We start from the raw sequence: 20520 nt of genomic DNA on the forward strand, positions 1-20520 counted from the left end.
GCGCAAGTAACGCACTCGTAGAAGATGAAGAATAAATAGGATACTTTAATATACAATACAATCTCATTACACTGTGGAAAACGATGACAACAGTCAGTTGGTAAGGAGGAAAGACATGACCACAGACATTCAGATGGAGCAGTGCTAATGATGTTAGAAAATGTGCTTGAAACAGTGCAAATCAAATGCTTGACGATCTCTAGAAGATAGTTTTGTCGCGATCCTAACGGGAGGGAAGGAGAAAGGGAGGGAGGGACGGCCGGAGACCAAAAAAAAAAAAAAAATGAGGCGATTGCAAAAAGCACTTGGTGTGAGGACAAAAGAAACGAAACAAAAATAAATCTCACCCAGCAAATACAGCATCAAATACAACTGTCAGCGTGTCTGCATATAAAAAGTTAAAACACTGACTCCCTAGCGTTGTTGTGGTCTCTCGTCAGGAATGTTTTTTTTTTTTTTAGCTTAACACATTTACACCATTTCAGTACAGAATAAGCCTCTTTTCTCTGCTTGTGAGAACTGCTCCAGTGTCCTGGACCCGAAGTTTAAAACACATTTTTTATTTATTTATTATTTTTTTTCCCACCCCCTCTGCATTAAAAGTTTGCATTACGACTATGCCCTTAAAGCGTTGGCAGCACCACACACTTAATCAGCAGCAACCCACAAAGCAGCCAAGACCACAGTCTTATTTAACAACTATTAATCTGTGCACAAAAAACAAAAAAAAAGTGTCCCACATCTTATTTGCTGGTGAGCAAGCTGAGTGCAGAAAACACAAAATATGAAACGTGTGATCTGTTATCTTGGGATATTTCATCTCAAAGCAGTCCAGACTATTATTTATTCTAAACAGTATATGCATCAGGATAAACTGGTTCATAGATTCTTCTTCTTGTGCCCCGTAAACAAGGGGTCACAACGAAGAGATTAACGGGTTTTTTGAGGTTAATGAAAAAAAAAAAAACATGTACAATAAAACCACGTTTACAGCATCATCGCATATAAATACAGCTTGAACTCTAAGGCAAACACTCCTAAATACCAGCAGCAGCAGTGATGACTTTACATCCTTCAAATCTGCTCATTTCCACACAGGAAATATGTAAATATGTATATATGTGTGTGTTCGTGTGCCAGTCTCTGGATGAAATCTCCCAAGATAAAGCGTGATGACTTACAGTAACCCTGGACATAACATCGTATACAGTACACCAAATGTAACACGTAAGAATGGACTTAAAAAGGTAGATTTTGCCATAAATACCTGATATACATAATCCCACTTCAATTCCCTGTTAAGGCAAAAAAATGCTTTCAGTTTAGGGGAGTGCATAAAAGCGTCAGTGTTTCTAATAACTTGGTTGGTGCGATTGCATATAGACATAATTATATGCTACTCTCCCGCCTTTGTCAAAACATGCAGTGTCAATCGCTGAACGAGGATTCAGATTCAAACAAACCCCTCATGTAATTGAATAGGTATTTCAGTTCATATGTATCTATCAAAAAACAAAAAAAAAACAAAAAACAGAAGCTCTCTGGTTATTTAGCAGTGTCAGCACTGGGCTTCTTCTTTTCCAAATATAATGCTCATAACTCTTCAAACGTGTTTAGCTTCCAGCTCTTTATCCATACAAAAAAAAAAAAAAAAAGCTGAAGAAGAAGAAGAAGAAAGCTCTACTCAGGGACATATTAACAATACTCACTGTACATATCGACAACCAGGTTACTCTGATTAAGGTTCTTAAAGGTGTAGTTGTTGTTCCTTTAACGGTATTATCTTCTAAGTTACACTTGACAACACTGAAGTTACATAGGATAAACTACGTAGGGTTATGTCGCCTGGCTAGTTTCCGACAGCTATACAAAGGGTAATATATCTAACACAGAACTAACTGTCCTTTGGGAATCACCAAAAAAAAAAAAAGTTATTTGGTTGGATTTCTACGACAACTGATACAAACCGAAGGTTATTTCATTACGAGGCCTAGCATATCACAAACGCCAATAAGTGGACCTGCACGTACAGGATGACATACAGTACAAGATAAAAGTCAGAGTTGGTCTTTCAACATGCAGCTGAAACGCTTATCTGCGCCGTCAGTTGTTACCCTTTAACCTCACATGCAGAAGCATCGCGGGTTCGTTAAAGAACTTCAGACTGAGGACGGTGACATGTTTACATACACAAAAAAAAAAAAAAAAAAATACTCTGCATACCACTCTGGAAGTACGTGACTTTTAAAACGTCTTAAAAAGTTAAATATCATTTTTTTAGTTCTATGTCTCTTAAGTTAAGTCTCGTCTTAACGAGAATAAGAAATCTGTCTCTACATTTAAACAGTAGGGAGTATTTCTGGAGTGAGTTAGGATTTAGATGGAGGTTGCGCTAAACACTTGCCCAAATACTCTAATGTAGACATTTACATGAGAAATGTCATGCTATTACCATTATTGCAATTTCCCTGGTGTGCAAGGTAGCATGGCAAAAGATCTATGAGTCATTTATATCAAAAACTAATCAGGGGCGTCCATCATCATGTGCACGTAAACATGCTCACTGCCGTGTTGGGGCTTGGGGGGGTTTATATTCGTCAGTTCTGTACAAGAGTCAACGTTTAAGAGGGCGAGTTTAACTGAAGGGCAAACCTAAGAGCACATGTCTTGGTCGAGGAGTGACGCTATGTGCAAGCATTTCGCTACTGCTACCGTACAGGAAGTTTTCTACATGACATACGACTATAAAATCCTGCTACAATGAAAGCACTAGATCTGAATGATCCTGGTCTGGCACTGTGTAAACATTGCCTTCAGCTCACTCTCTTGGGCCTCGCTGACGGTGTCCGGCTCCGGGCTCTTTTGTACCTTTGCCACGGCAAAATTGATGCCCTGGGTGAGTCCCGCCTGGGTGAGGCTGGCCACCTGCACCATGGAGCTCTTGATCTTGGCAAAGGGGGACACCACTCGGCTGCCGTTGCTGTCGGCCGGGGAAGGGCCGAGGCTGCCCTCCATCTGTGAAGACAGACTCTTCTGAGAGCCTCCTGAGACTGCAGAGCTGGGCTTCTGGACGGTGAGGAGGTTGGAGTTGGAGGTAGAGGATTGGACGTCTAGCTGCGACGGCCTTGGGAGCTGGGGCTCCTCCTGCTCTGAGCTCGGCTGCTTGGTGGAGTCGGCCGGGACGGACGCTGCCGGGTTGGGGGGAGCTACGGCCGGCAGCGGCCGCTCTCCGAACACCTCGACGGGTTTGGTGTGCGCGTCCTGGACGAACTGGTGGCAGTAGGCGTCAATTGGAGTACCAAAGTCAATCAGGATGGCTTCTTCGGCCACCGACGCCGACCCGGGAGACTTGTCGTCGCTCACTTGAGAGGGGCTTTCCTGTTTCCCATCACAGCCAGTCACCCGGATAACTGAGGGGATGTTGAGCTCCACGCTACCGATGGACTGAGAGCGACTGCCCAGCCGCGGGTTGGACGCTACGATGCCGCAGCTGGGCAGCACATAGTCCACGTTTTCCAAGGAGCCTGCGCACGGGTGCTCCGGGTCCGAGTTGTAGGAGTCCGAGTCAGAGGAGATATCAAAGCGCTCGCCCCCAATGTCTTTTAGGCCCCCCGCGCCGGGGTTGCTATCCGACGTCTCCAGGCTGCTGTCCGACTTCCACAGGTTGACGTGCATAGTTGGTTTCAGGAAATTGACCTTCACGTCGGGCTTGGAGAAGGTGCCCAGCTTGCCGAGGGGCTTGAAGGGGCCGATGTTCACATTCGTCTTGGTCTGTTTCACTTTCTGATTGAGCGAGGAAAACTTGTTGAGGAGGAAACTTTTGCCCTGCGCCAGGCCAGAGGCTTGGCCTTGGTCGGCAGGTTTGTTCTGGATCCCCATTATGTCCTCATGAGGTTTACTCTGCCGCCTGCAACGCAGACACAGGCTTAAGTTCTACCAAGCGTAACTGCTTTAAAATGCTCATTACTTTTAAATCATTAAGAGCGAAAAAGCTGAATAACTATCTTATTAGCCCTTACCTCTCTAGCTTCTTTTCAACCACGAGCAGGTCCAGCCCCGTGGCCTGTTTTGTTATGCGGAGCATCTCAGCTATGCATTGCAATGTATCTGAAACGTGTCACAGCGTCAGTACATCATTTACCCTCTTCTTGCTGCTTAGAGAATTTAAATTGCATCCTACCTTTTCCGTCATCCTCAGGGTTTCGCGTCGCCGCTCTCAGAGTGTGAAAGTATCCACTCGTCTCCTCGTTCCTGTAGTGCAGACGCATGCAGCAGAACTTCGGCTTCCCAAACAGAGTTGGCTCCGGACCTGTCGAAGGAAACGCAACTTATAACACCCTTGCCTTCTTCTTCGCATGAATCATAATCCTTGAAGATATTGCTAAAAGGTTACTGCGAAACTGTTAAGGACACTTTCAGGAAGTGTCGGTGACTCAGTGAGTGTAGAAGAAGATTCACTTCTCCTTTGAGTCTCACCAATTTCGATCTTTTCCAAACCCTCCAAGTTGAGCCGTTGGTACTGGTTGACTTTATCTGCCTCTTCATCATAGCTACAAGAAAATAAATACAAACGTAAGTGAATGCACGAGAACAACATCCAGTTGTTTGGTAGTTTAAACTCCGACTTACTACGCGATGTAATAGGCTTTGTCCGACAGGAGCAGCAGCACATCCACGTCTTTGTTGGTTGCATCAATGAGACTGGTGGGAAATGAGAGAATTGTGTTGCAAAAAGAGCACTGGACAACAACATCAAGTACTAACGTTCATAGAGGACGGCCGGCTACTAACCTCATGTCGCAGTTAATGAGGGCCCACCCTCCGTGAAACTTCTCATCATCTGGCAGCAACAGCTGCATGTAGGTCTGCAGCAGGAGGCTGACCTGCTCCTGTGCTCCCCTCTGGCTCTCCTTCTCTTTCTCTTCATGCTCCTTCTCCTTGCTGAAGATGGAGTAGAGGTCTTCCGTCACCGGCAAGCCCATCATTAGATCTGCAGAGAGACATTTGGAAATATCAATCGAGGAATTGCACATAGGTAACAATACATTCAACAGCTGTAACGTCTGTTTTCCGTACCAATGACCGCTTGTCTGTAGGCGTCTCTAAAGCGGTTCAGGTAGTAACGGTTGGCTGAGTTCACACCGTCCTTCATCACACCAGCCAGTTTCCTCTCCCCCGTCCTGGTGAAATCTCCCTAAAACAAAAAAAGGATGTTAAATGTAACATTTTATCTCACCTTTGAGTCGTGACACTCTTTATAGACCACTTCGCAACAGGTCAAATAAGTCAAAATACCAAACCCTCTTTTAGCACTGAGAAATATGAGAAATATGCAACTCTTTGGTTATTGAATGCTTTACTGTGTGCACTATCTAATCACAGACAGTCTCTGTCTGGTGCCTGATTGCAAACAGAACATTTACAGTAAGAGAGCAATGCCATGAGAGTGGCAAGAGTGAACTATAACATAGCTGCATGGCTACATAATTAGCAAACACCTGCTATAAAGCCAGCGTGGGTTCAGATTCAGGTGATAACTCTCTGTAGGTTCATCCCCTAACCTCACACCCTCGCAGTGTTTTCACAACGCCATGAAAAATATTAGTCATAGCTGCTTTAATTCCACACATTTCAGTAGATATTTCTCATTCTGATGTGGTAATGTACTAAAATACTATATGTTCCGTCAAAACTTTACTTATATAGCACTTTTCATACAAAAATATGCTTCACACAAATTAAAACATAATACACATACACAACAAGAAACAAAATCAAGCATCCACACACACACACACTAAAACTTGTTACCGAGACATTTACATCTGCTGTTTACTAAAACAGACAGATGTAGTCGTGACTGCGCGTTCGCAAACGACGGCGTTACCTTGAGAGCTGCTGTGCCTGCGTACTGTCGGCTGATGGTGTCGCCGTTGTTGGCCCACATGACCTGATAAATCCTGTAGCACTTGTACGGCAGAGGCTGCTCTGGAGGCATCACACCCAGTTTCTTCAGCTGCGGGAAGAAAAGAGAAGAACGCAACACCAATGATGATATGGCGATATTTATTCTTAGAAATGTACTTAAAAGCAAACACGGTTGCAGCTCTTCCGATATTTAATGGGCTCCTTTAACATTTGCACTAATACGAGTTTCACGAGGAACAAGGTAACTTTCATTATTAAATGTTAACTGCGCTAGGAATTAATGAAACACATATGGAAAGTAGCACCTGCGACAGGCATAGAAGACAAATGTGTCCAGAAAAGATAAAAACCTCACCTGCTGCTCCATCACCGCCCGAGCAATAGCAGCTTGGACCACGTTGGTCCTGTCGAGACAGTCCATGCAGTTGACTCTGAAGATTCCCTCCTGCTTACAGATGACTCCTGCTTGGTCCACCCTAACGGAGGGAGACGGATATCAATGGAAATCAGATTTTTAGGCTCATAACTCCAGCGTTTACTGCTATGATTTCACTGGCCTAGTGTTGCAAAACACCGCCTTGACACTCACCAGGCCCACTTCATGTCAGTGATGATATCAGAAATCGCGTCAGTCAGTATCTGCACATTCTCAAACTTCATACCGCGGCTGAGAAACGGGAAGTAAGAAGAATAAAAAGGAAGGAAACGCACTGCGGTATGAAATTGTTTGGAGTACGAGTGCGATTGACAAAGAAGCGATACTGGTGCGTGTTGCGCTTATCTCACCAGTGCTCATGGAAGTCAAATGAGACGTATGTGAGGTTTGGGTTGTTGTAAAGCAGGACTTGCTTCAGATATGCGTCGCCGATTATCTTCTCCCGGCCACTTTGGTCCACTAAGTTAATGATGACCTGAAGAAGACGGTGAATAGTGCCGTCATTTAGCTTTGTGGTGCAGAACAATCCACACACACACACACTAAAGGGCTAAATAGTAGAGAAAGGCAGACTAAACTTGATTCACTATTTTTAAAAAGCAGAATGTGACGTAATTTCAAAAGCTACAAAGCTACAAAAACGAAATGTCACAGCTACATGTTAAATTCTATTTTATATCACGCGCTACAACCTCAGTAAGAATATTCACACTATACGAACGTGGCCATATGACCACAATGGTGTTATATTTAAACAAAAAAAATCCCTGCACAAGACTGATGCATGCAAGAACTCTGTGCACAACATGAGCACCCAATACACAAGCAAAGCAAACCCACCTGCTTCTTGTAGAGTTTAAGCTGTTCTTCAAAGTGAGACCCAAAGTAAGACATCGTCTCCTTCTCTCCTAAAACATTTAAAAAAATATACATAAATAAATCTGGTTAAAGTCTAGTTAAAGATGCTGAGAGATCTACAGAGAGGTTTTACAGCATTTTAACTATTTTTTTTTTCCAATGCAAGTCAACAGGAGGCTATTGAGAAATCACATCAACTCATCATGTAAAATTTATGATTTCTCCAAATTCAAAAAGGCAAGTGGATCAAAACCCTCCGACTGACGCATAACAGTATTTTGTTAATATGTAACACATAAGTCATACTCAAACCGCAAAGAGGACACCGCTACTGAAAGAAATGTCTGCTTAAAGGTAGAAGTACAAAAATAACTGCACTGCACTTAAACACAGAGTCTGAGGACGTCTCCGCCTGCAGTTCATTTGTTCTACTCTGAATCAGCAGATTAGTTTGTAACTAAGCATTTTCTGCTTGGTTCGGTTCTCTTTCACGGAAGAATCCAGGTGAAGCAAATGAAACTGCATCACGACACTTTCAACTGTGCTTCCTGGTCCAAATGAGTCAGGGGCTAGACTGAGAAAATAAAAAAAATAAATAAATACGGGGAAGAATGACCTGTGCAAGCAAAACCAGACCAGACCAGGCCAGACCAAAGATAAATAAATTAAAAAAAATACATAAATCCAGGAAGAATGACCTGTGCAAGCAAAACCAGACGAGCAGAGTGCTGAATGCACTTAGCAAAAATGTCCTGACAATACTGCACAGCTCCCCACTTCGAAAAGACGTGCTGCCTTTAGACTTCAGAGCAGAACAAACTAGCCAATGCCTGCATTAGCTAGACCAGTCTTGCAGCATGCACGTGGCACTAGGGTCGGATCGAGGCTACCTCTGCCTCTCCGGGTCAAAACAAACCGAACCGAGGATTCAAACGTGCTACGGTTGAATTTGAAGCCCGGACAAATCATGCCAAAGAGTATTTATGCAAGAGAACGTCGTCCTGCTGACCTTTCTCCAAGCGTGGTCGGGGATTGTAGCGATACCCCGCCTGGCTCCAGAAGACGGGCACGGAGCCACGAGTCTGCACGAAGGATAGAGTGTGGCTGTGCACGTGGATCAACTGCTCCGTCTCCACATAGTTAGCCACATGGCCGTCCGTGTCCACGCCTCTCCGTTTGTACCGCATCCCTGTGGGGAAGAGGAATGCATTAGGCCCATTAAGAACAATGATGAATTAAGTCACTTGTGAGAGTACTAAAAATACGTCCCAGTTACACAACACATCCCATTTATTTAGGCTGAATCGGAGCTGAGGTTATAACGCTACGGTGGCAGCTCTACCTGCGCGGTGGCGGCTACGTCTGGAGATGAGGGCCACGGTGAAGCGGGGATGGATGTCATCCACACAGGTGATTTCCTTCGGCGGCGTCTCGGGGCTGCTCCTCTCCTCGTCAGATGTCTCATTGTAATTCACCACCAGCTCCTCCACCTGTACAAAGCCCTGGATGATTGGTATCACCCAGAAGTCAACGTCCGGGACCTGGAGAATTCACAAAGCAGACACAAAGAAAGAAAAAAAAAGAGAGCAGGACAAGGAGATTAAAACACCGTTTGGCAAGTCGATAAGGAAGTGCTTTGCATCCCCAAATAAGATAATCTGTCCTAACTCAGAGCAGCTAAGCCTTCTTCTGAGTGAGTATTTTCATACTCCTCTGATAAAGCCCTGCTAATTATCAGCACCTTCAACTGCCACACTTACAGTGCACGGCAATGCCGACTTTGAACGGGGGAAAAGTGAAACACAATGACTGTGCCAACAAAGAAAAAAAACATCCAGGAACAGAGTGTGTTCATTCTCTAAAAATAGAAACACACCAATAACCTCTATGTACTTCTATGAGGAGGGAAAAAACAAAACAACTACCTGCAGGTCAATAATGTCTTGGATCATGTGTTTATTCCAGAAGAAGCGGTCATCCACCTTTTCACAAAGGATTAAAACACAACAGAGTCAAATTTCTCGATGTACAATAGAAAGGAATAAAGCGTCCAATTCTGCAGAGGTGTTGTTCAAAAGTACCTGCTTCCACAGGGGTAAGTTGGACTTTTCCGAATCTCCCTGACGCTGCACGCTGTTCGTCAGGTCGTAGGTCATGCTGTAGTAGAAGGAGTCGGAGTCCATGAAGATCTTGTACAGCTCGTCCAGCAGCCGCCTCTCCAGGCGTTCCTTCTCCTTGTTTTCTTTGACCTGGAAGGCAGGGGAATACTGGATTGGAGAGGTGGATAGACAACACCATTAAGTTGACAAAGCAAAAAAAAAAAAAGAAGAAAGATTGGAAATCCTAAGAAAACCTCTAGTAAAAAGAAAAACATGAGGGAAAGGGTGTTTGAATAAAAATGGAACAAATCGATACCTTTTTCTTGATGGGAACAGCCACGTTGGATTTGATCTGACTCAAAGTCTTCATCAGGAACTTCGAGTCGTCCGGAGACTGGGCCAGTTTCTCCGCTTTGTCGATTCCAAAATGATGCTTCTTGCAAAGCTGCAGTGATGTGCAGAAGGCAAAAGTTTAATGTGATACCACCTTTTCATCAAACAACAAATAAACGGCTACTTTCCACACGACAGTACACTAAATAATCCTAATATGAACACGGTGACCTATAGGTTTTCTAGAAGGGCACAAGGGGTTAACTCAGGAGAACAAGGACGAGGTCTAAAAGCCACTAACGAGCGTCCTCCTCTGTTTTTACTCACTTGAAAATATTCTGTCTCACCATCCATGAAGCTTCCCTGAAAAACTGACATCTTAGCAACCTTTATCATCTACTGCAGTGATTATATATCTGAGAGTAATTTCAACTCAGGATGTGGAACATAAAAGAGAATTTTTTGATGAAATTTCAAAAAAACAAAAAGAAAATTATATCCTCTACAAATTTTTTCCACCACTGTCAAAGATGAATCACACAGTGACTCATCCAGGGTATTCTTGGTTTCATTACATGACAGTTTCAGATTCTCAGACGTTCTGTTAGAGTATAAAGAAAGACCGAATCTTAAATAACGTAAAACATAACTTCATGAATCCCGATTCATTTACGGCATTAGCGTGCATACCTCCAACTCCAGCTCCTGAGGCTCTTCGTCGGACAGAGGGATGACAGCTATCTTGGTGATCTTGTAGACTTTGTGGTCACCTGGTAAATTGCCAACCAGCGCTTTCTGCCGGATTAATACGAGGCCCAGAGGGAGATCTGCCAAGAGGAGAGAGAAGAAGAGGGGCGTTGGGTGCAGAATTCCTCACATTCTGTAAGGTGTGAAGGAAGCAGTTGCACGCCAGTCACCGGCCGCGCATTTTTTTAAATAACGCAACACAAGACATCTGGCAAATAAATATTTATATGATGTTAAATCTATTAGATGTACCGGAATAATATAACATGTTCATATATTTTCAAATACCCCGAGGCCCACAGAGTCACGTCATGAGCCAATTCATCACCATTAGCTCACTCCTCTTCATAAGCACACACATTTCAAAGTACATTAACACGTTTCTTTTTTTTTCACGCCTTTACTTGTGAATAAGAAAACATACTAAGCATGGGAAGATTTTGTGCCCCCGTACACACACACACAAACACACACACACACAGAGGCGGCAATTACCGGATGATGAATGTGGTGGCAACAAGTAGCTGAAGGAAGAAATGTTCATTCTCCACGTACCTGTGTGAAGCTGTATCTTTCCAATGACTCCTTCCACCAAACCCAAACACACCGGGTTCCAGGCCAACAGCAGGTCCGTAGCTGAAACACAAACACGGACATGAAACATCAGAAACGGTGGACACGCTACAGGGACGACGCCGCCGCGAAACCAAAACATCTCATAAAAGCATCTTCATGTGTCAGGACGAGTCGAAATAGCTCAACATACTTGAAGTGCGAGTTATTCAAACAGAAAGTGTCTCTACGCAATCATGGCCGAGGGATTTCCTGTTATACACACACAGAAACTTGTTTTAAAACACTCGCCTCGAGTGACTTGCAGACTTGGCCTAAATATTGAAGCTGGGGTAAAAGGAAGTAACAGCCACAGACCGAAGGATCCAAGTCTATATTTCTTCACGCACATTTGTGCCAAAGGTACAACTACTAAACAGAGTGGAAAACAATTATGATATTATGATTTGATTTTATCAAGGAAAGAGTCGCTTAATTTGAGGAGACAAACTTCCAGGTCAAGTGGGTTAAAGGTGAGGCACAAACAGAGCGAGTAAACAAAAAAAAAAACGCTCGGCAATTGTGGACAGATTAAACTCCACGGTGAGGGAAATTGGAAAAATGTGAAGGGTGTGGCTAAGAGGTGGAGAACTGTAAGCAGCCTCAGACAATGACTCTTCCTGTTCCACAAGCCAGAGAACTTCATGTGCAGTGGGGGGTGAGGTGGGTGAGGGTGGGGGTGGGTGAGGGCCTCGCAGAGAAAACACAAAAAGAAAATAACAGTAAAACCTCCCTCTGGATGTGCAATATCATGGAAATACTTGCACGGGAGAGAGAGTGGAGTGGAAACGCGGCGAGGAGTGGAAACCCTTTTTCCAATTAAATAATGAAAGAGTGGTGTGCAACTAAAAACCTGTTCAGGATGGCTGCGCAGCGCACAACCGAGAGGACAACGTGCACAGCCTCCCGGCGACTCCAATTAAATGTTTCCTTTAGGCGCTCCCTTTCACTTCATCTGGTAACGTGCGGTTCCCACAGCCCTCGGTATTCAATTTGATCGGAAAGCAGAACCAGTGCTTCTTCGTCACAGCTGCTGCGAGGTACCGGGGGTAAGGTCAGCACATCTCCAGCGGGATGAAGAGGCTGCGGTGACGGAAAATCTTGCTCGGCTCCTCAATTCATTATCAGCGGTTCCGATTGCCGGTTTCAACTTGCACGCACCGTTCCTCCACATTCCTTTGCATTTGGGTGGCACTGTAGTGGCGTCTCGCACAACTCTGCTAAGCTGCTGAGGTGACTTTCACCCCTCTCTGCGGTCTCGTATCAATGCTGTTTGACCCAAATAAGAAGTGGAGGAGTCGAAATGACCCCTCCAGTGAGTAACATGAGAGGCACAGCAGGAAACTAAAGGCGTTTAAGAAAGGCAAGTGGGCTTGTAGAGTTTTGAGTCTGAGAAGATTCCTCAGTTGAAACGTCTTCTCAAAACTATACAAGTCCACTTGCCTTTCTAAAATCCGCTTTTGGATAAAACCATGACCTGGATGGCTGAGAACCTCCACGGACACGCTAAGGACTCAGTTTGGGGTGTTGGCACTCTCCAAATAAAAGCTGGGTCAGTGCACTCAAGGACTAGTAGTGGCACGTCCAAAATATATGTTAACATAACAAGATAATACGGCTCAGATGAGTTTATAATTAAGACATGTGACCGGCGGACGCCGAGATGGAGAGTTGGACTGTTTTAGGTGTTTCGTGCGTAAAATCGTGTTATTTAACCCCCGCAGCGACCGAGAAATACGTTGATTTTCGTGTATTATAAGGTGGTGACGTTTAGATTAGTTTGGTGTAAATGTCACCCGGACACGTACCAGGTCTCACGGTCATCGTCCCGTCCTTTCGGCTGCACCACAGGGCTCGATCCCCGCTTTGAAGAATGTAATCGTCTTTGGCTTGAAACAGCTCCATTTTGTTGTCTCTCTACGCCACACGGTAAAGAAAAGAAAAAAAAAACACACACACAAACACACGCACACACACAAGCGACCAGCGGATCTCAGCAGCCGGGGTTCAGATCTGTCAGGTCTCCACGGAGGATGACTGTGGTGGCTGGTTAGCCACGGTTAGCTCGACTCCCACAGGCTGGAGGGCTGGATGAGTGCTGGAGAGAGCTACGGCGGCTAGCTGCTAGCAGCTGGATGCGTGTCGGGCTCGTTTATTCCACGTCCACGCATGTTGACGCTCGGAATCCCACTCTACCGGACGAGCATCCCTTTCCCACAGTCACGGCGGACCGAGCAGAGGCGAGGCACCACGCGTCGGCGAGTGTGAGAAAGTGTCCACGGCGCAGAAAGCCGCTGTGAAGCCGCTCAAACCCGACGAGACCCACGGCTTCCTGCTCCAAACAAAGACACGTGACCTCCTCCCGTCATCACCGGCGTAAAACTCAGCGATGAGTAATTATTAACTCCGAGGTTTAGCTATAGATTTTTTTAATGTAGGGCGTTACTGTTGTTTTTCAACCATTTAGTGTTGTTGTCTAAAAAAAATAATTATTAAAGTAATTATATAATAATAATAATAATAATAATAATAATAATAATAATAATAATAATAATAATAATAATAATAATAAGACACTTATATCGTCTCTGTACAACACAAGTATTGAATGTTGAATTTGAGTCTTGAATTTGAATTGATGTTTTATCGGAGATGCACTTAACTTAAGGATTTAACTTAACTATTATTTATTAATTACTATTATCTATTAACTATTTAACTTAAGGTTTAGTTATAGTTAAAAAAAGGACTTTATTGTTGTTTTTTCTTATTCCAATAATGATATATATTTTATGAAGCAGGGCTAGTTTGGGACAGATATGCATGCAAATCTGAGTTAAGTTAAGTTATAGTTAAAAATAATAATAGTAATAATAATGATGAAGGGACAGAAATATATGCTGAGTCTGAGCAATTTATGTTTTCAAAGTTAAGGCAGAAGCACTTAACTTGACAATTAGTAATTATTAGTAATTATTAATTCTAAGGTTTAGTTATAGTTTTTAAAAAAGCAGGATTTTATTGTTGTTTTTCTGCCATTTTGTTTATTCTTATTCTGAATATAATAATAATTAATAATAATGTGATACTCATATCTTTTGTAAAGCATTAACATCCCTGTACAGTATCATTAGTTTGGTGATTCATACTGAATCTGAGCCACTGACATTTTCAAAATTGTGGAAGAAAAACTTATAACGATGAGTAATTATTAATTTATTATCATGTTCATGTTTCATCACTTGGATGAAAAGCTGCACCAGGCAACTTCCATTTTCCATCTTTTAAAGCAAAAATTTTAATATACAGCACAATTTATTTGGGAAATAAATGTGAGCTGAATGCAAAAATTCTAAATTGGAATTTAAAGGTTGAGGTCATTGTCAATAGATATTATGAAACACACGTTTTTTAGTGACTGCACCCGACTACGTTTAAAATATCTCAGTTATGACGCAGTGGGATCCTGAGGGAAAAGGCAGGGTGCAGCTGAGCTCAGACACGGGCGTAACTATTAATCTTTCCGATGAAAATCTAGCTGACGACCGACAGAGCGGCGCATTTTCAAGGGAAGTGTCACACAACGGTTATTTAAGTCCTGAATATTTTAGTAGGATTTTAACACCTTCAGTCAGTTTTGGGGTTTATTATATAGAAAAAATCAAAGCATGTATGTTGTGAAGAGTAGGGGGAGCAGGAAGCAGAGGGAGCCTAGCTTGTATTAATTCCCATCTGTTATATAGTTGCTGTATGCATTTAGTCCCTGTGTGTTTAATGTTGTTGTCAGCCTCCACTGTTGAGACCAGCTACCTCCTGTCTATATGAGCCCTGTAACCAGTCATTACCCCTGCACTAAGACCATAACAAACCACAATTGGATTGTTCCGGGTTTTCACTGTGCTTGAGCACAGCAGTAATTTATTTATATTTGAATGCAGAACTGTACTATAGGTAACAACTAAAATGCCTTTATATATAACAAGTGGTGGTTTTATGTTTCCTCCAACTAGTCAAGCTAAAGTGGCTGTCTGTGTGCCTGGACTCTCATTTGTAATTAAGAATTTGAAGGAGTTTAATCAGTTTTTGCAAAAACATTAGGATGGAAAAGTTCAAATCTCATGAATGTGATATGGATTCTTGGCTTATGACCAAAAATGTATTCAGTGAGGTTACTGTGACACACCGACAGACAACTCGTAATGCCTCCAACACACGGCTTTATGAGACTTTGGGAACAGGGATCCTTGGGAACACAAAGAGCAACCCCAGCATTAGTCGAAATCCATGTCAAATACATTTTATTTCCAACCATATCAATGTGACTTTCTTTCAACAATGCATCAGTCGGCTACTAATAAACCGTGATCGACACTAAGCCACGATCCATAATTTGTAAAAGTGTGTTAGGCAGTGACCCCCCCACCTGACAAGATGGCTTACAATCTCATTATAGTGACAAATTACTACACAAACAGTTGGGGTAGCCATAAAAGTAAGTAAATCTGAAGCTTGTTAACTGACAGTAGTGTTTAAAATCTCCATTTTAAGGCTTTTAGGCCATTTTTGTGTTAGTGTTATTACAGATTGTGGCTTTGGTAGTAATACTAGGACATTCTGACAATTTTAAACAGTGATTCCTCATAAGCACCAAGTGCTGATTGTCTCACATCTCAAGTGTATATATATATATAAATATATATATATACGTCTCACCCCCGTTTGCCATTACACATTCATAAATGTACCAAAATACTTTATGATATAAATACTGATATCGTGATTTGAAATAACAAGTAAACCAGTTCACATACAAACACTCAAACACATCAATCAAAACTTGTTTAACTGATATACTTCAAATGAAGTGCCGCTGATTTTTCAGCATGATACATTTCAATGATGGCAAAGTGCAAAGACAGCAAAATCAGTAATGCACCAAAAAGCAGCATCTATCAAACATGTTCACTGTGTTGTGTGACGAAGCAGCTCCAACATGGCCATGTGGCGGTAAAAGGGAAAACGCTTTTTCTGTTGACTCAGTTTTGCAGTGAGTTCTGCTTTAAAGCCCCAAATGTTTGCACTCGTGTACTAACTGTGTGTGCTGACTAGATTAAGAAAAAAAGCTCCATACCATATTAGATTAGACAAAAGGCAACTACACGTAACATTTTCTTAAGAAAATACTTTTACTTCTCTTCCATTTATTGATAAAGGCCTCTTTTTTCAAACTTATATTTGCCCAGGCAATTGTTGTCAACATCTCACTCAGGACAGCAGTCTTATTATGAAGACATTGGCACAACATAGAAGGCAGTAACATTGGCTTGAGAAACATGATTGCACTGAGCTACCATCAATTATGTGCTGAATGGCTGGATATACCAACACTGTTAATCAATGCATGCAACTTCCACAAATGCTGTAGGTAGAAGGGGAGGAGGGTTAGCCGGAGCAGACTTGTTCACTATCAAATATACAGCAGGTAATCCCTCTCTCCTTGTGGTTATGGAGTGTGCAGTCATTACGATATCTCTTTTGCCATCTCAACATTCTCCTTGGTGATCATGCTGGGCTCTCCTTTCTGTGTCAAGTTGTCTCCCTCCACCGCGGGCCTGGCTGGCTGCTCCTCCATTTGCTCCAATTCTTCCAGTATGGTCTGAACGCGGCGGACTCCATCCCGTCTTGCTTGCCGCACGTCTGCGCGGCCCTCTGGGTCCACAGAGTCCAGGGCTAAGAGCTCTTTGGTCAGCAGCTCTTCCAGTAACAAGTACTTCTTATCATTCTTCTTGCCATCAAAACACTTCACCTCCTGCTCCAGTTTAGCCACTCGTTCGACTATCTGTTGCACCTTTGTCAAGCCTGGGTGGCTCGGGCACTGAGCAGTCTGTTCGGCCTCTGTTTTTGGTGGCGGGACCTCTGGGGGAGCAGCTGCCATGTCCTGGGCCTCTTCTTTTGGAGGTATTTGAACTGTGATGTCTGCGACGTGCTGTTGTGGCTGCTCTGGCTTGCTCTGTGGCTGCTGGAACGGTGGCTGGAACTGCTCCGGCTGCTGAGGCTGCGGCGATGGCTGAGATGGCACGTGCTGGAACTGCTGAGGTTGCTGGAACTGCTGAGGTTGCTGAGGTGGAGGCTGTTGGAACTGTTGAGGTTGTTGAGGCTTTGGGACATCAGCTTCTGTGTGCACTGGCTGGGGAAGTGGCGCGCTCTCGGGTTTCTGCTGCACGCTCGGCGGTTCCTGCTCCATTTTCTGGGGCGGCTCTCTCGTGAGGACGTGCTGCTGAGGCTTATAAGTCAAAAACAAGTTATTGGCGTCGCTCACAATCTAGGTCATCTAACACCGACAGTTAAATATACACGTCAAAACACACTAAAGTAAAATTACCTGTGGTCTTTCTCCCATCACCTGTGCAATGAGAGGTGACTGGCTTCTAATGTGAGGTTGCAGGTGAATAGAAGTGGCATCGCGATGCTGGGGAAGTATCGGAGAAGCCCTTTCCCGCGGAGGTTGCATTGAAGAGGAGTAGCCAGGCCGTTCCTCTGTCTGGATACGATGGAAGGGCTGCTGATGCTCTGAGTACGGGACGCGCTGAGAGTAGACCGAAGGATTTAACTGAGGCTGTGTTTGGCCTCCCCCACCCTCGTGGATCACCGGGATAGGGATGTAACCTGCTTGCAGACCGGTGCTGCTGGGCCGTGGGGGTTGGTGATGCGGGACACTATAAATCTTTAAAAATAAAAGAATAATTATTTGGTCAGTTGCTTTTAATCCACAACTCCCTACTTGCAAATTGGTGCAATTAGCGGCAAACATAAGCCCAAGTCTTACCTCTCCTGTTGGCGAAACAGGCGTGCAGACTTTTCCAGGCTCAGAGGAGCAGCTGTCTGAGGGGCCGTGTAAAGGTGATCTAGGCCTGCAGTGGAGCACCGGCGTTGGCGAAGGTGTCCGCCCATCTGTCCTGATACTCTGTGCAGTGGTTGGCTGGATGTAGGAGTAACACGGATGCTGCTGCTGCTGCTGTTGCTGCTGCTGCCTCAGTTCTGCACCCTCGTGGAAGACTGGGATGGGAACGTAGCCTGGGCGAAGGATGGGGTGCTTCATCTCCCTCACGTAGGTCTTCTGTGTCTCCTGAGGACTTGGTTCTGGTGGTATGTTGGGTCCATTTGCTGATACTTCTCGAACCTGAGACATAGTCAGTGGTAAAGTTTAAAACAATGAACCGGCACCTATTTATAGCTTTATGCCAATAGATATTAAGAATCTTGGTATATGTTGTTATTTATTTAAAATCTAGCATGCTAAATAAAACTTAAAAGACTTAAAAGAATTTAAATACATGTATACGAGTATAATGATGTAATTTACAGCGAACAATAGAAACTATCGGCAACTCTCAATTATAAATACATCTCATAGTTTTTCAACCATCCTATTTTTTGTTTGCCATCAATCATCCAAGTAAGAAATTGAAGTAATATAAGATTTGCAAGATTTAAGATCCTCCAAAACTTTCACATTCTCACGTATTTAACGAATGCAAATCTTGAGGTATTTTAAATAGTGTTCTCGGTCCTGACATCAGTTCAAAGGTTCATAGGTTAAAATGTCACATTTCCACAGGAGGGATGCGAAAAGCATCACCTCTCCGAGTAAATGGAAACAACTTCTGATTAGCACAGACTTCACTTGCTCGGCCATTTGATGAATGACAAGAAGGAGTCAATGTGTCAAATAGTTTTGCATGCGCGTTTCATAACTCATGGTGGGAAATTGAATTTCTGACAATCTTCTTTGGCCACAAAGATATTGTTATGTGTGCCGTACTAAAATTGAAATAAAATAAAATATAAGGTAGTATCATCAATGACACAGTCTAGTTGTTTCCTCATTATATCACGGTAAACATAAATAGATAAGAAATAATATCCATTAACCATTACAATAGGACAGAAAATGATTTTCTGAGTGCACTGATTTGTTATAAACCTACAGGTGTGAAGGGGCACTAGCAACAGGTCTAATAGTTAAACACTCTGTAAATGATATAACTGGTAAGTGACCCTTCTTCCCTATAGACAGTAGTGTGGAGGAAGACCAAACAGTGCATTTATATGTAAACCAGTGTCTTTTCTTTCCTCCATGGACGAAAAACTTATGAAATAGCTGTGAACGACCCTTTGCCCTCTGCCATTTCAGCATGGGACACCGCACGCCAGCCAGCACCGTTGCACCAATTTTATCCCCCAACAGCTGTGTCTTTCTAGCAGATTCCTCCGGACACTAACTTTGGACAACGGTGTCTCTCTCTCCGAGACGAGAGATTACCAGCTGGCAGGCTGTGACGCTCACTCCAGCCCACGGGTTTTCTCTGCAGACCTGTGTGTTTTCCATAACATGTTTTTTTTTTTCACCCCCCATTCTTTTTAACACAGTTGAATATGACATGCGCCTTCTTCGCCATCCACTTATCCGCTGCCTCGGGGCCAAAAGTGAACCGGGACCTGCCTCGATCCTTGTAAGGGAAAAAGTTTAATCTGAGCCGGAGGTCGCAGTGTTTCCCCACCACGAATGAAGAAGAAGGGAGGTTGTTAGAAATCGCCGAGAGCCCCTTAGTGGGTAGACTTTACATACTGCAGGGTGACTCATCGGGTAATAATAGTGTTAGATCATGACACGGGAACATAACGGGGTTGATCACTCGTTATAACGGGCTTATGAGCTGTCTGTGAGGGGGAGGCGACGGAGCCAAACAAGGCCTATACTCAACTAGATTAATATGTAACAGTGATGTAGCGCAACGCAATAACCAAAACAAGAGCCGCGGCAGCTCAACGCAAAACAATTACGCACGCATCTACTGTCAACTTTATTGCGCCGCTCTGTCTGTCTGTCTATTTATTTATTTATTTGTGTATATTTATTTATTTATTTTTTACCTTTTTCGTGTCGTGTCTCGGGTCATTCCAGGTTGTCGTGCGATTGTTGTGGTCCACGAAGAATGGCCATCCAGTCTGCGGGTCAATTTTTACCTCCCATCCGAGGGGGAGAGGGTCGCTGTCATTATTTGCCATCGTCAGCGTCGGTGACTGCGTCTTCATGCCGTTCACGTTGCTGGCTGTCGAATACTGAGACATTTTATACGGGGACGGACGCTTTAAAGATTCCTCCAAGTGACGTGGAAAAGTGGGCTGGAAGTTTCTCGAAATAGCAGGGTTAATGTTGAGGGCGGACACCGCGCCCGGTACGGAGCCAGCCAGGGGTACCCTCACCCTCACTTGTTATGTCGCAGATAAACCCCAAAACACCGAGGCAAACCGTTGTTATTTCCCTCACTCACCAAAACATTAGGAACACAAGCGGAAAATCACCACAACAGTCTTGCACTAAATCTCAGTTCACGTTAAAATTGTGGAAAAAAAGGTGGCACTTCAACTTAAATAAAATGTTTCTGATATTTAGCCCATAGCCCAAATACACAATCAAATGGTGTTGGCCAGAATAAAGCAAAA

General features: G+C 43.6%; 2 protein-coding genes across 4 annotated transcripts; both read right to left on the reverse strand.

Moving 5' to 3' along the window:
- Window positions 1-27: 27 nt before the first annotated feature.
- inpp5f (inositol polyphosphate-5-phosphatase F) lies at window positions 28-13345 on the reverse strand. Of its 3 annotated transcripts, none has more exons than XM_047603476.1 (20): window positions 12822-13345; window positions 10957-11037; window positions 10345-10481; window positions 9638-9766; window positions 9304-9471; window positions 9148-9204; window positions 8565-8763; window positions 8232-8411; window positions 7205-7272; window positions 6715-6839; window positions 6518-6595; window positions 6284-6404; window positions 5888-6016; window positions 5077-5194; window positions 4792-4990; window positions 4630-4701; window positions 4477-4550; window positions 4181-4309; window positions 4020-4107; window positions 28-3907 (listed from the first exon to the last, which is right to left on the reverse strand). In XM_047603476.1, the coding sequence occupies exons 1-20, from the start codon at window positions 12916-12918 to the stop codon at window positions 2770-2772; spliced, it is 3387 nt and encodes a 1128-aa protein (XP_047459432.1). In that variant the 5' UTR covers window positions 12919-13345; the 3' UTR covers window positions 28-2769. The 3 variants fall into 3 exon arrangements, with proteins under 3 accessions (XP_047459432.1, XP_047459431.1, XP_047459433.1); XM_047603475.1 differs by having other exon boundaries at window positions 9304-9489; XM_047603477.1 differs by lacking the exon at window positions 12822-13345 and having other exon boundaries at window positions 9304-9489; window positions 10345-10534.
- A 1949-nt stretch (window positions 13346-15294) lies between these two features.
- Window positions 15295-20160, reverse strand: bag3 (BCL2 associated athanogene 3). Its single transcript, XM_047603703.1, has 4 exons — window positions 19948-20160; window positions 17840-18193; window positions 17396-17737; window positions 15295-17296 (listed from the first exon to the last, which is right to left on the reverse strand). Exons 1-4 carry the CDS (start codon window positions 20143-20145, stop codon window positions 16535-16537), a joined length of 1656 nt encoding a protein of 551 aa, XP_047459659.1. The 5' UTR covers window positions 20146-20160; the 3' UTR covers window positions 15295-16534.
- Between the last annotated feature and the right edge of the window lie 360 nt (window positions 20161-20520).

The sequence above is a fragment of the Mugil cephalus genome, chromosome 13 (assembly GCF_022458985.1).
Source record: "Mugil cephalus isolate CIBA_MC_2020 chromosome 13, CIBA_Mcephalus_1.1, whole genome shotgun sequence".
Taxonomy (NCBI): Eukaryota; Metazoa; Chordata; class Actinopteri; order Mugiliformes; family Mugilidae; genus Mugil; species Mugil cephalus.